Source organism: Lycorma delicatula, chromosome 3 (assembly GCF_047948215.1).
Source record: "Lycorma delicatula isolate Av1 chromosome 3, ASM4794821v1, whole genome shotgun sequence".
In the NCBI taxonomy this organism is placed as follows: domain Eukaryota; kingdom Metazoa; phylum Arthropoda; class Insecta; order Hemiptera; family Fulgoridae; genus Lycorma; species Lycorma delicatula.
Genome location: NC_134457.1, coordinates 81,827,531 through 81,844,280, shown reverse-complemented (window position 1 = coordinate 81,844,280; position 16,750 = coordinate 81,827,531). Strand labels below are relative to the sequence as shown.

The window sequence follows — 16,750 nt, the reverse complement described above, 5'->3', positions numbered from 1 at the left end:
GTAGTTTCAATTATTCTGAGTAAAGTAAATATATCAAACAATAAACTACAGAGAAGTATGAGTTATGTGTTTAATTTATTATGCTATATAACATGCAAAAGAAAAAAAATAACCGGTTTATTGAAATTAATTATAACAATTTCACTTAAGGTATGTTATAGTAATATATAATCTACTAATTAACTCTACTGCATGAAGAATAAAACATGCTTTTATTAATTATTGCAACAACAGAATTAACAAAATTAACAACAGAATTAACAATTATTACAACAGAATTAACAAAAAGTGTTTACTTCTTAAAATGCAGAGACTTTTATTGAGAAATAATAAAAAAAGAATTAAAAAGCAAATAATGATATAAATTTATATTATTTTAATTAATAGAGATTAAAATGTTGGGCTAAAATATTATATATTTGGTTTGAAAATAATGTTTTAAATTATTCCTTAAATAATATTTAAACAAGTTATGCCTGCACACCTCAGCCAATTGCAGCCTCAGAACATCACAAACCACATGAGATGAACTATTAGATATATAAAAAATACGTATCATTTAAAATATATATCTACGGTATATGTTCAATTCAAAGAACAAAAATTTAGCATTTAGATGTTAAAAAAAATTATATAAACATGTAAATGTTAAGTTCGTTTGTGTACGCTTCAAAAAGTCAAAATGTTCTGCACCGATTGAGCTCAAATTTTAGCACGATATATAACCCGCATCAAAGATTGTTTTCATCTATTTCTAATTTGGAAATGTAAATAAAGGAAAACCAATCAGATCAATGCAAGATGACCGCTGTCAAACACAACGACCAAATTTCTTTGAATTATATTTAACAGCTAAAACATCTGTATTTTATTAAAAAAAAAAAAAAAAACACCAAAACAAAAAGAAAAGCCACCAAGAAGGATGACTTACAGTAAATAAATTAAAACACCCAACTTTCTTATAGCCCAGATAGACTTAAGACTATGCAAACAAAAAAAGTCGAAATAACCAAATACACAGAAAATAATATCCCTACATAATGACCAAAAAATCCTTTGTTGGTTAAATATTCACTTTTGTCTGAATTTACTGAAGGCATTTACAACGAAGCACTGATAAATATTGAAGACAAGTGCTTAGCTAATGCAAATAAAGTTCTTAGTCAATTGGGAATGCCAGCACCCACCCGAGCTGCGATTGCTTCATTTGATGTGGATTTACGCCGTGAACAGAGTTACAACATTGGTGATCTTCAGTCATATGTCCAATCAAACATTCAATGCATGAACAGAAAGGCATTTATGATCGCATAATGCAAATGATAAATGATGGAGTTGGGGGGGACCTTCTTCTTGGATGCGCCAGGAGGAACTACAAAAACATTTTTCATTAGATTGATTCTAGCAATGGTTCGATCAAAAAATGACATAGCCTTAGCTCTTGCTTCGTCTGGAATAGCTGCGACATTGTTACCAGGTGGAAGGACTGCGCATTCAGCTCTGAAGTTGCCATTAAACATGCAAATCATCGAGACTCCCATGTGCAATATTTCCAAAGCATTCTGTATGGGAAAAGTATTACAAAAATGTAAACTCATTGTTTGGGATGAATGCACGATGGCACATAAAAATTGCTTAAAGCTCTTGATCGATCGTTACGAGATTTGCGTGGAAACGTTCAACCATTCGGGAATGCTTTGATACTGCTCGCAGGAGATTTTAGGCAAACATTGCCTGTAATTTCTCGATCGACACCAGCAGACGAAAAATAAATGCTTGCCTGAAATATTCAACACTGTGGCGACACATACGTACATTGCAGTTGACTACGAATATGCATGTCCAGTTGTAGAATGATCCATCAGCTGAGGTATTCTCACGACAGTTACTGGACATTGGAAACGGACAGCTGCCAGTTGATGAGACATCTAGACGAATATAATTTCCTGATAATTTTTGTAATTTAGTAACATCGAAAGAACTGATCGAAAAAGTATTTCCTGATATTCAAATTAATCATAGAAATCACGATTGGCTCAGTGAACAAGCTATCCTTGCCGCAATGAATAAAGATGTCTATCAACTTAATAATGTTATTCAATCCAGCATTCAAAGTGAGGAAATTACATATAAGTCGATAGACAATGCTGTGGAAGCAGATGAATGAGTTAATTATCCAACAGAATTTTTAAACTCACTTGATCTGCCAGGGATGCCACCACACATATTAAAATTGAAAACAGGTGTGCCAATTATCCTGTTGCGGAATATTAATCAGCCAAAACTCTGCAACGGCACGCGACTTGCAGTTAAGAAATTGATGAATAACGTAGTGGAAGCAACGATTTTAACGAGGCCTTTCAAAGGTGAAGATGTCCTCATTCCTCGAATACCCATGATCCCGACTGATACACCATTTTAATTTAAAAGATTGCAATTCCCAATTCGATTGGCATTTGCAATCACAATCAATAAAGCTCAAGGTCAATCTTTAGAATTGTGTGGTTTAAATTTAGATGCAGATTGCTTCTCACATGGACAACTGTATGTGCGTGTTCCCGAGTCGGCAAACCAGATAGCCTTTATATCTACGCAGACAGTGAAAAAACAAAAAAATATTGTATATCCACAAGTATTGCAAAATTAAACTTCTATGAAACGTATGCTTTGTTTTGTTTCTCATCCATGCAACCACAATGTGCCACAGCGAAGCGTGGCGGATACAGCTAGTATATATATATATATATACATACAATAAAAGATTGCTAATATTTATATATATGTGTGTCTGTGTGTGTTTGTATCAAATCAAATTAATTAAACATATTCTCCAGTGTACTGCAGTCACCAAGTACTAACAAAAACCATCAAACACTCAAATTAACAGCAAAGTTAATGTTATTTAACCATTTGTTAATTTACAATCAAATAGACAAACAATACCTTAAGCAGTACATTATCTTTATTTATTTATTTATACAGTAACAACAGGCTTACGCCCTCTTTTTGCTATCTATGAATGATTAATGAATTTTGTAGTGTGCAAAAAAAACTATGACTCACCGGAATTCAAACCAGGACCTCTAGATGAAAGGCCACTATGCTACCACTTCCCCACAGAGATCAGGAGAGTATATCTTCATCATAAAACTACAGTTTTCATGATTAACTAGTTTAAAATTGGTTACAAACTAAGCCAGCTATAAAAACAGCCTTCAATTATGGTGAAATATCTGACATAACTTTATTAATAAAACACTTTTAAACAATAAATAATTTTCAAAAATATTTAAATCATGTTAAAATTATATCACAAGATAGATTTTATTACAATGGCACTTACAAAATTAATTGTAATGATAGTAGATCCTTTTTTTTAACATTTGAGAGTATACAAAAATAAGAGCTTTTAAATGTTTATGATCATCTCATTACACATAAACATAGTTTAGAAAAAATAGAAATTAATAATAATATTAAAAAACTTATTTAAAAAAAATTATATTTATAAATTAAATACACACACAGAGAGATAACAAGGCAAATTTAAAAAATGATAAATTATTTAACTTCAATTCACCTCTTTTTATAACTCACTTAACTGTAAACAATTTCACATCGGATGACTATCACTTTCAACATTTTGTTTTTTTTACCCTACAGGACGATTGTTAGGTATTGCTTTAGAGAATAAGATGAAATGACTATTTTGTAGTGAGTGAAAATGCCATGCCTGATTGGATTCAAACCCAGAACTTCCGGATGAAAGGCGCTACCACTCATGCCATGGAGACTGGCTTTTAAAATCTGAAAATGTAATTCAATACCTAAGATATTATTTTCATAACTGATGATGAATCCCATGAATTCAAAAAAACGTTTTTTATGGCTTTATAAGTTTGCATTCAATTTAATGTAAATTTGATGTGTTTATGGTTGGATTTTTTGTTGTAAACATTTATATCATATAATGTAAAACATTTATAATGTAACATATAATAAATAAAACTCCTCATTATCAGATAAATATAGATGAAAAACTTCAAATATATGCATTATTAACATTCATACCTCTTTTCCAGTTTCCACCCTAAAAAAAGGCTACATTTAAATGATGTGAAATATGAAAAAATCTTAGAACTACTGATTTTTTCATCTGAAGAAGATGACTAATTTTTTATTTTAGTTGGTAATTGTGCAAGATTTTTTATTATAATTTATATAAATTTTTTTATATCTTTTGAGGGATCTCAAAATAATTCCACGTAATCAAAGTTACATGTTAACATAAATAGCCCCAGAAAAAAAATGTTATCTGAAAACATGTTTTTTTCTGGAACCATAAACCGAAAACATTTTTCTTTTAAAGAATTACTTATGAATACAATGAAATGTACATCTGGGTAAAATTAATTGTACAATCAATAGAAACTATAAATGATGAGGTACAACACTATACATGCAATTGAAATAAAAATAATGTTACACAAATTAAAATAGTAATTAATCAAAATTATCATATTAAATTATTTAATAATGTTACAGAGCTAATCAAATAATTGTATTTTTTAAAATCATAAACAATAAATAGAAATATATAATGAATAAATATAAAATTAGTTATTTTTAATATCAATATGTTTTTAGTATTACAGAAATCAGATTAAAAATAATATTACCACTATTTTATGGTAAATTTTAACGCCTTCAAATCTTTTATTTGAGTGCCCTTCCTAATGTTGTCACTCTAACATTTGAAACTGATGTGTTCCAGAGTACCTAGATTTTCAAAACTACTTTTAGCACTGATAATGATTGGAAGGATAGAAAATAACACTCAAATCAATTATGATAATCCTAACGGAAATATGAAAAATTGTGAAAATTTTAACCTTCAAATATTACCAACCTCATTCATAAAGATATAAAATAATAAAAGTGGTTTATCTGTGGTACAATTAAAATTCAGCTTATATAACACAGTGTTTTAACAATTTTTTTACACCTTACAAAATTATTTATTTATCTTATTATTTATTACCTACTTAAAATTAAAAAAAATATTTATCTAGTTTTATTTTACTTTCCTGTCTAGTGCTATAGCAGATCTATAGATTTAGGAGGGAAAGTATTGTAATCGGTCCAATTTGGACATATGCAGTTTTCACCAGATCTTGATGTTTTGACACCTAAGGAACCCAAAAACCGGATGGAAATTCTGTGGATGTTAATGTTCATATGTATATGTGTGTGTTCAGTATCACACTCTAAATCACTGTATATCATCAGAACTACTGGACCAATTTTGACTAAACTTGGTCAGATTACTTCTATATATAGGGCATTGATGCCATTAAATTTTTAATTTAAAAGGTTAAGGGGGTGAGGCTGTAGAGCAAGGTCACCTTCAGTATCTCAAGATTTTGCCTAATTAAGGTCTTATTTTTCTTAGACGCTTTAGTTAACAATTAAAAAAAAGAGTTTGCGAAATCACACCTCCAGCCCCAAAAAATGTGCTAAACTGGTTGGTATACTGCATCAGTAGTACTCCCTTGACACCACAAGGAGTGCTAGTATAGCATTGATATGCTAAATTATGTTGTGTGTATATGCATGTGTAAGCCGCATGATGGGAAAGTCCTGCAACTGTGTTGTCAACTTTTTTTAATTTATATACATTTTTATTTCTTACATCAACTCAAAAATTAACATATCAGTTTTTATACTCAGAACTGCTGGCAACATCACTGCTAACGCATTTTTAGGCCACTACAAAAAAAAATAATACTTACAAGCTACTTTCAGAATAATACTGCAGTTATATAGTAGAGAATATCTGAATTTAATTACAATGAGAATACCTCTTTCTTGCTAATAGAAAGTGAAAAAAGGCAGTTTTGAGTATATATGACAAAGAAGAAATAGGTCATTAATTGAGTATAATAAACCAAGAAGGTTTTATTAAATTTATCAGAACATTGTAATTTTTCATTAAATCTTTTAAAGCACAATAAACTGGAGAATCAAATTTATGTTTATACAGATTTTAATACATAAATAAATTTAGAAACACGATCTACAGGCTGCATCTTTTTCAAAATCCACTATTATACTAAAATTCGTTAATATAATTGCCAGTTCATTTATCTTGAGACCAGGTGTATGACACATCACTTTAAAGGCAGCAAGTAATGTTGATGTCTTTTTTTCTGTAATCAAATTCTTGTTGCTCACAAATTATTGAATCACAGGCACAATCATCGTCACAAGCCTATTTTTGCCACACATTATTTATTGCATCCTTAACCAGTTTAACACTGTAAGACAACAAGGAACATTTTGCTATATCATATTCAGTGATGGTAGGATGTCATAGCACAGCCTACAAAACCTAAAAAAATCTTCATACTTTTAATACAGCAACCTGTTAAGATATATTTTTAGCCTATTACGGTTATTTAAAATTTTGCAAGAGAGCAATTGTATTTCTGACTAAACAGAGTACAGTACAAAATGTTTGGCGTATTTTCAAATATTTTGCTTTTGGTGGCTAATGCATTAATTTAAATGTATTAAAACTATAAATATTTTTATTTATGTTTAATGTACTTCATATTTTATATTACACATTCAATTATTAATTAGCCATTTTTTTTTTTTTTTTTTTTTTTTGTTTAATGCTTTTCCTAACTTTGCTGTTAACGTACTTGCTGTTATCTGTAAAATGTAAATGGCGATATTATCTCTTGCCCAGACACTCATAAACAAATTTTATTTATATAAGAGAAGTATCCATGCAGTCAGGAGCAGCTTAATTAGAAATAACTATTTATACTGTGGTGTAGGTGATACAAGAGTTATTTAAACATCTGTTTAAAGAATTGACTTAAAATTGATTTTTATCCTAAAAAATTCCTTTATTTATTACAAAATATAAAATTAAAAAAAAAAAAAAAAAAAAAACAAATGCATTACTTTATTCCTTATTTAACACTTAAAAGTAATACCATATAGATTTTTTTTTTTTTAATTATTTTTACTACTCACTTTAACTGAGTTACTTCTGAAAAATATGTTTTAGAAATAACTGATTTTTCTTATGTCTATACAGTTGTATTCTCTTTCTAAAAATATTGTATAATTTTGAAAATATAATTAAAAACAAAACCAAATATTAGGAAAATAATAATCAATAAAACTTTCGTTTTAAATGTTTTCCCTGTACATTTTTAATTATAACAAAATTAAATTTATGTCAAAATTATGAAAGATAAAAATTATAAACTCTTTTATGGGGAGGGGAAACTGTAAAAAAAATTAAAAACATCAACTGTTTTTTCTTATTATAAAGGATTAACAAAAAAATTTCATGGAATTATTTAAGGTTTAAGTAAGTTATGATTAAGTTTCTTTTGTAAAGTCAATAATTGGTTTTCAATATTTTCAAAAATCCCCATTTCACCCCTCCCAACACTGTTCAGATTAATCCGCTCATTAGTACTTTCCATAATCTTAATAAGTGAGTACAACTGAAAATATTAAGTAAAAAATCAATACCACCCAATTGTGTCTTATTATTATATCTTTTTTCGTCCATTTTTTGAAAAAACAGTTTAATGTTAACATTTTTTTAGTTACAGAGAATGGTGCATTTACTTCCAAACTTCAACTGACGTATACAATTTAGAAAATTATTGTTAAATGTATTTTTAACATTAAGTGTTTTAATTATTGTCTAATGAAGCGGTGATCACAAAGAAAGTGCTCATGTTAACAAAAATAATTAGCAAAATAATGACTATCAAAACTGATAATTATATTCACGTTTCAACTTACTTTGGTTAAATGTAACTATACTATTTTAAAAATAATGAGTGAATGCATTAATGAAATAATGTTTAATGTTAAAGAAATTGTTAACAAAATAAAACCAAAAAGCTACACAGTCTCAGAATGAATTTCGACAGATAACATTACAAAAAAAAAAAAAAAAAACAAAATTAATTATTTTAATTTCAGTTATAATATTCATATTTCTTAATTCTTTTTTGCAGAGTGGAGAAAATTTCTGCAAACCTGAAAACCTTTTGTTTGGTTTACACTAATTCTTTTGAAATTTAAATATTTTTAATGGATCAATTCTTTATAATAAATTTCATAAAGATTTTTATCTGTCAGTCCTAATTTGACATTAAAAATGTACATGTAGAATCCTGATTCATCAAACTAGGATGTGTTATTTATTTATAACCCAGCAATAAATGGTAAATGGAGGTAAAGGAAGAGAACCAAGGAAAAATAATAATAAAACTGAATTAAATCATCTAACAAGGTCACAATCTATGAACCCTCATCTTCAATAGGAAAATATATAATATCTGGACATAATGGATGACAAATAGTTTAAATATCTAGCTGTTAATTATTTATTAATAATATTTATAAAACTTTCAAGTTCTCTGATTAATAAAAATTATTTAATATTTCCCTATGCAAAACATAACATGCTTTTTAATAAATAATTATTACTTTTTTTATGGTCTATACTTTAAAAATATAACTTTCCCATAGTTTTGAATGTTACTAAATATTTTTAACTGATAAGGAAAAAGAAAAAATTAATAAAAGCAATATAATAATAAATGTGTCCTATTACTGAGTAAGTACTAAAATTTTAGTACAAAAATAACATAATGTATTTAACAAGCTCTGAGCCAGACAATGGGAAACTCAGCCATAATAATGAATCCATTAAAAAAAAAAGATTCATGCTGACCACACCAGAATTCTGTCATCACCATAAATAAAAAATAAAATTCAACTTGTGAATTTCTTTTTCTAAATAAAAATGATATTTATGTTCATAGTAACATTTTATTAAATGATAAATTAATCAATAAAACTAAGCAATTATAAAACTCCAGAAAACAATGAATTATTTAAAAATAATAATAAATAACCTGCATACATTAATGGCTAATCAACAAAAATCACATTCAGTGATTCTTTCTATAAACTATTAACTTAATGGTTTCAAAGAAACTTACATAATAACCATGTGGATAATAATTTACTTAATCTCATAAAATGCCCTTGAAGTCACGTATGCAGAAAAATAGTTAATATATTATGTATAAATATACAAGTCACATTATAAATACTAATTAACATAAAATATATCTATAAATTACAACTACTGACTATATAAATGTCTTTAACACTTCAAATAAACAATCTTAACAGCAAAACTATTTACATGTTCATAATGCTTCTTTTATGAGGATTATTATTTGGTCCAACTTTCTTATAATAAATTTGTTCATAATACTAATTATTATTTCACTTTAACCTTTACATGGTACAAAATAAAATATAAGATAAATATAGCATTACAACAAATGCCTTCATTTTCCTTAACAATATTTAAAATACATTCATAAAATATATATATATATATATATATATATATATATATATATATGTACAAAATTTTAAACATTTAATAAAATACATAAAAAATATAAATATAGTTCAAATAACAATAGATAACCACTAACACCAATTATAAAAAGATAAAAAGAATCTGTATAATATAGACTTTATTATTTTCTTTAAGTATGACTTTACAGAATATTATTTAACAAAATGTTATAATAACTTTCAAAAATTTTCAATTCATGAAATAAATACTTAAAATGTTTTTTTTTTAAGGCCAAAAAGTATTGCTTCCCTGTACCATAAATAAATTTTATAAATTAATAATCACAGTATTAAAGAAATCCCAACGACATAATGCTAAAATTGATTTTTTTGATATTAAAAATATTTAATAACAAAATAAAATAATAATAAAATATTTAATACATTTTAAAACTAATCTCACAAACATGTGTAGGCACTTAAATTAAATTCCTTTAATACCGTTATTTATCTTAAACTTTCAATATTTATTTTTTAAAAGTATTTTTTGTATGCATGTGGCTACGTAAGCTTCAAAAACATGCAATTTTTAATAGCAGAAATCTTGTAATTAACCTAAGAGCTACTAGAACATATTTTTTCAATGCTATTAGTTAACATCATTAGAGATCACAGTTTTCATAAGAAAACAACAAAGATTGGATTACTTGGAAAGCAGTAAATATGCAACATTTAAAAAAATAAAAATAGTTTTACTATATCAATGATCATTCTTTTTATATTACTATCATCATCAGATGTTTACTACAAATTACAAAGATAAACTTTCTACATCACATAAAATCATGTATTACTTGAAAGACACTCAGAGCAGTTTTTAAAAATTCAATTTTGAGAATTCAAGTCTATTTTTTTAATTTTTAAAATGAAGAAATTAAAATAAATTACTGATTTCTTTGGTGGTGTGATAGCATATCGACCTTTCATCCAAAGGTCTTAGATTTGAATCCCAGTCAGTATGGCATTTTTTATACACTACAAATTTCATTTTTCATATTCTTACACATAAGGCTTGCAGCAAGCTTCTGTGGTGAATTAATTCATTAGGCCAGAATAATGAAAATAATAAATAAATTTACAGAAGTGATTTTCTATAAATTCAATTTCTTCTTTATAAATGTAAAATTGCCTAACATAGCAGAAAGAATAGATGGATTTATTAGGAAATCAACAATAAAAAGAGAAGGTAAATCTCCACTTAATTCCACATTGTAAAAATATGTTCATTTTAATAATAGTTAATATAATAGAAATACATTAAACAGAGTAACTTATATTATTGTAAAATGAAATCAATATGAAATTAATACAATACAACCACCCTATTTATCCAGACCCTGTCCAAACATATTCATTTTTTAACAGGATATATTTTAAGTACAGCATTATCTCATTTTTCTAAATAAAATATTATAAAAAGAGTTTTTTTTTAAGTATATAATTTCTTCAAATGGTCATTATATCATCTAAGTATTCAGTAATTACAAAATGGAATGTTTTACAAAATATACAAACAGCCAAAACATATTTCTAAAATATAATCTTAAGATTAAAACTTTCCTTTCAAATAAAATGAATGAATTTACATTAAATAATCAGTTTTTAATTGTTTATGTCCATTCTTAAATATAATGCTCTTAATGTACAACATGAATAACACTAGTTTGATAGTTCATTGAGGGTTACTTTATAGTAATAACATTTTCTGAATTATTGTGTTTTTTACTAATTTAATAATGTTGATATAATTAATACAGTTTCATTCACCATAAAACCTGGAAGCTTTAAGAAGTGTAAATAAAACTGAGTGGTTAGAGGATTAACAATTTACAATACTTAAATAGATAAATTGAAGAAGAAAAGTCGAATATTCTGTTAGTACAATTACAGTGTTATCATGATATCAATTCTACATCAATATATAAATACCACCAATGACAAAATACCAATTCCAGTTGTATTATTATCAGTTTTGTTTTATCTAAATTAACAGTATTATATTGTAACGTAGAAAAAAGAATAAAATACGGCGTTTTTAAAAAAATACTAATTGGACATAGAGAAATTAAAAGTAATAAAATTAAAATTATTTTTAACTAGATAGCCTCAGACTGCTTTGAAACTAAAATTTGGAAACTTGAAAAATTTTGGATTTTAAACTTAAAAAAAAATGATTAAAATCAACAATTTTTACAATGTCATAAATTAGTAAAATAGAAAATTTTATCAACCATGTAAAAAATAATTTTGTTTCTACTAATTTGTACAATGGTATACATGAAACTGGCACATTATTATCACTATTCCAGACAATCACAGATGTCACCATACTTTTTTAAAAACATTTAAACCTAATTCAAATCATTGAATAAAATTTAATTTTAATAATTAAAGTAGGACAAATGTTATTATTATTTAATAATTTAATAGGAATTAATTAAGTATGCTTAATAATTAAGAGTAGGAATTAGTAAATTATATTTCTTGAACGGCATCAACTGCAATAGTGACAAACAACAAATACCAATAATGTATATTTGATGCAGTTGACCTGCATAATTTATCATCATAGAGCTTTTGTGATTTACAAGAATTTTCTTTTTATCTTAACTTCACCTGTAAATTTTCTGGATGCTACATCTAGAGACATTACAGGTAAATGGAATGTAAATCTATATCTCATACAGTTTAGGCGGTACCAGAAGTGCCTTTATAAATAGTTATAGGACAGTAAACGGTTTCTTCCTTATTCAGAGGCAAATATTCCTAATTAATTTAATTAATTTTTTACATTTATTATCACAACCTCATGCACACTTTTAAATGGATTTTAACAAGGATGACAAGATGGATGAAATAATGAAAAATATGACACATCCTGGCACAGAATTGAACCTGACATTAAACTCATGTGCAAACTGTTTGGTAAATTGGCCTGGATAAATTGCTAGTTACATAACTAATGATTATACCATATTCTGAGTAACAACCATCAGTCAGTAAGATACGTGGCTGAAGATTTTAAGTTCTTATATAAAACTAAATTAAATGCAAATAATCATTATTTATTACAGATAGTAATTATTGATTATGGATAAGCACAATAATTAATGATGCAAATTACCAAATCAATAAAGTTGAATATAATTATAGTTTAAGTGATGACATAAGCAAAATGAAGAAGAACCAATTATAAATATTGAATGTAATTAAAGTGATGATATAAGCAAAATTACAAAGAAGTATCAATTATAAATATTATTAAACAATAAATATTGTTAAATAGTACGGTTAGATTCTCTTACAAAATACTTCACAATTTTCTGCTGTTATTTAAAAAATAAATTATATACAACAAATTAATAATATGCAGAGAAATAATATATATAGTATATATATAAAAGAGTATACTTAATTTCCAATTTTAATTACATATTAATGTTTAACTTATTACATATAAAAAAAAAAACTAAAAATCACAGATTAGAACTTATATGAGGTTATACAATGACAAACATAACTTTAAACTGAAGATGATCCAAAGTGGGTGTTTAGTTAACATTTAATCAATCTTATTAATACACAAGTTATTTCTTATCAAATTTTATTCTAATAAACCTGGAGAAATATATAAAATAATAATACATAGTAAACATCAGAGTGTAAAAAATTTATTTACCTTTAAACAAAAAAAAAAATTATAAACCACAATTAGCAAAAATCACAGAATTAAAAAATGCAATATGAACAATTACCTTTCAATATAAATGCATATTATAAGCAGTGTATCAACAAATGAATTAGCTAACAAAAATAATACTTTGGCAGTGGTTAAGTATTACAACATAAAAGTATTATATATTTATAGACTATATACATATATCAACATATTTCACTAAAATTATTCAGTAATATAATATACCAGTAAATCTATCAACTGCAAAATATAAAACTATTATTTTTTTTAGGAACAAAGGAGATAACTTTATGTTAAGGATTACTCAACAAATTAACCTTATTTGTTTAAATAATCAGTATTACAAAACCCTTCTGGAAAATATTATCATAATTCTCCATCACTAAAATGAATTACCTTTAATTAACAAATAGCAATAACAATTATATTTCTAAATACACTATATAACCAATTTCAAGAGTACTTCAAATGAAGGTGACTACCTACAACAACCTATGGTACATTAAAATGTCCTTATTAACTTCAATATATCACTTTATCGACTACATAATGCACACATATGGTTCTCATCAGCCTACATCTAATTAGATAAAAATGAAATTAATATGTATATGTATGTATGTATGTGTGTATATAGTGTTACCCTAATTATATAACTTAAAAAATAATACAAAAAGACATTAAACAATCTGTTTATTGCAGAAAAATATTTCAACAATAATTCTTAAAAATCTTTCATGACTTTACAAGTTTTTTAGCTACTTCCAAACATTAAGCAAAACCTTCAGTAATCTTAATATGATTCAGTGGCATAAAAGCCTTTATAATTAATTATAATATAATCCTTACAGTACACTTACAAGTTTTCTTTTTAAATTTGTGGAAAACATTTTTAGGATCAATAGTACTATCAAGCAACTTAACTAAGACTCATGATTTCTACAGTTTATAGGTTGTTTTTATTTTTGTTATTAGAGCAGTTTATGGTAACTGTCAACAGGCTTGTCAGGAGCAGCACCATAAGCCACAAACAGCAGATTTGATGAATGATCTATAATATGTAAAAATATTTTCTTTCAACATAATGTAAATGTCACACATATTACACATGTAATTGTATATATGATTATCACTCACTGACGGTGAACTCCGTGTAAAAGAGTCTTTAAACAATGTTTTAAAAGAAAACTTTTAATAAGAGAAGAACCTTTAGTAATTATTATAATTTTTTCAGTTGGTATGTCTTCTGATGCACTAAAATTATCAAAGGTAACTAATGCCTTTCTGTAAACTACATTAAATCTTTAACATTAATATTTTTTTAAAAGTAACTTATGCTGTTAAAAAATCAGATTGAAAATCAATTAGAAAGTTTCAACTTTCAGAAAATCAATTTAGATTTTGGTTGAGTAAATCTATTAACTCTTAAAATTGTTTTAATTATATTTTTAAATTTTTTGAGGAAAACAGGTTTGCGAGGCCACAAGGATTCAGGACGAATAGAGGTCTAGGTCAACCAAGTACCAGAAGAAAATGATGGCAGTTTCAGGGCACTTCTTCATTTTCGAAGTAAGACTGATAATGTATTAAGAAATATGTTGACATGTAGTATTGGAAATGCACAGTACACCAGTCCTAGAAAACAGAATGAAATCATTGAAGTGTGCAACAACCTGATTGTTCAAAATCTCATGAAAGAACTTAATGCCTTCAGTTGTTTCTCTATTCTCATCGGTGAGACATCAGAAATATCAGGCTTAGAACAATTATCACTGTGTGTTCATTATGTTGATAGAGAAAATTTATCTGTGAAGGAAACTTTTCTACAATTCATACCATTATATGATGTGACTGGAAAAGGAATCGCAACAGTGATATTGGACAAGTTGCATTCATTAAATGTAAACATATATAAGATTTGTGGTCAAGAGTATGACGGAGCTATGTCCATGTCAGGAAAAGTAAATGGAGTCCAGGCACATGTAAAGGAAATAATTTTATCAGCTTTATATGTCCACTGCTCAACACACAGCCTTATCTTAGCTGTATCCAGTGCTTGGGAAGAAACTGCCATTAGAAACTGTATGGGTACAATATCAAGTCTGTACAAATTTCTTAATATCCCTAAAAGGCAACATGTTTTAAAATCGGAAATAAGTGAAATGGAAACTACAACTTCATGCTGTGAAAAATACATTCAACTTTGTGCAACACATTAGTTGGAAAGGTATAATTCCATGGCCACGATGGTGGAATTGTATGACCCTATTGCAACCCTTCAAGGCATATCAGAATGGAATGACAAAAACTTGTCCTCATAAGAAAATTCACTTTTATATGCTTTGACTGACTGTCAATTACTGATATCACTGTTTTTTATTCAGAGACAGTTTTCTTTAAGTCTCACATTCTGTAAATTGCTGCAGAATTCAACTATTCATCTTGTGGAAGCAGTAAATCTTGCTGAAGATTGCTGGCAGAGGCAGACTTTCTGCCTCTGCCATCTCAAGTTTATGCTTTCACTTTTCTTACAGAATTCTATGCCAGTGACATAAGAAGTGGTTGCTAGGAAGACCTGAATAATGAATTAAGATTATGGTACAGAAAAATTGTATTTCTTGAGAACGGAGACCAACCAAAAACGGTTGGAGTTAATGAGTTAACTATTGACCAGTGTAATATAGGTAATCATACGAAAAGGTAATCATATCATAGGTAAATTATATAAGACATTATTAGATCACTCCTCAATGTACGCTTAGTTTCATAAAATAATGGAAATAAAGCTATTTATAAATTGAATTAGTCTGTAACAGATGCAGTTATGAAAACTTTTAAATTAAAAATGTATGAAGTGGCTTGTACATAATGTATTTATTCTGCAGATGAGAATTTTGGTACTAATTATGTATTTTAATAGACCTATAGATGAGACAATGTTAATTACAGTAATGGTGAATTCTATTCACTGTATATGTTATTAAAAGAAATAATAATAAAAAGGTGCATCATATAATATCATTATCTGTAACTTATTATGAAATAGTTTTTTCTAATTATTAATCAATACTTTAAACTTACATTATCACAATTTGCAACAGCAAAATATAATTATATTTTCTTCAGAAATACCATAGTAAAATACTATTATAATTAATTAAATATTATATTAATACATTTATCGTTTGTTCTACTATAACATTATTAACACAAATTTATCAACAATTAATACTTATTATTTATTTTTATATCTTTATAAACAAATTATTTGAAAGTATGATATTTCATTAAAAATAACAATGTATCAGAGAAAAATGGACATATCTATTACTAGATCCAGCTGATTTTATGACTGATTTAATAATATTAATTACTATCAAAATTAATCCTATTATTTCCAAACTATTTAGTTCAACATCAACTTATTCATTTTTAGAAATAAATAAAATATCAAATAACAAATAAAACTTTGTAGAAGACATCTTTAACAAACTCTATATGTTCTTAATAAGTATAAAAAATGGAGAATGAATTTTTTTTAATTTGAAATATCAAAGTTACCATATAGCCGTA

At 26.5% G+C, this 16,750-nt stretch overlaps 1 protein-coding gene across 1 annotated transcript; it reads left to right on the top strand.

Annotated features, from left to right (window-relative positions):
- Positions 1–14,772: 14,772 nt before the first annotated feature.
- Positions 14,773–15,396, top strand: LOC142321159 (zinc finger MYM-type protein 1-like). Its single transcript, XM_075359152.1, has one exon. It carries the CDS (start codon positions 14,773–14,775, stop codon positions 15,394–15,396), a length of 624 nt encoding a protein of 207 aa, XP_075215267.1.
- Positions 15,397–16,750: the final 1,354 nt, after the last annotated feature.

Coding starts and splice junctions, on each gene's coding strand:
- LOC142321159 (XM_075359152.1), top strand. CDS start 14,773: ATGTTGACATGTAGTATTGGAAATGCACAGTACACCAGTCCTAGAAAA.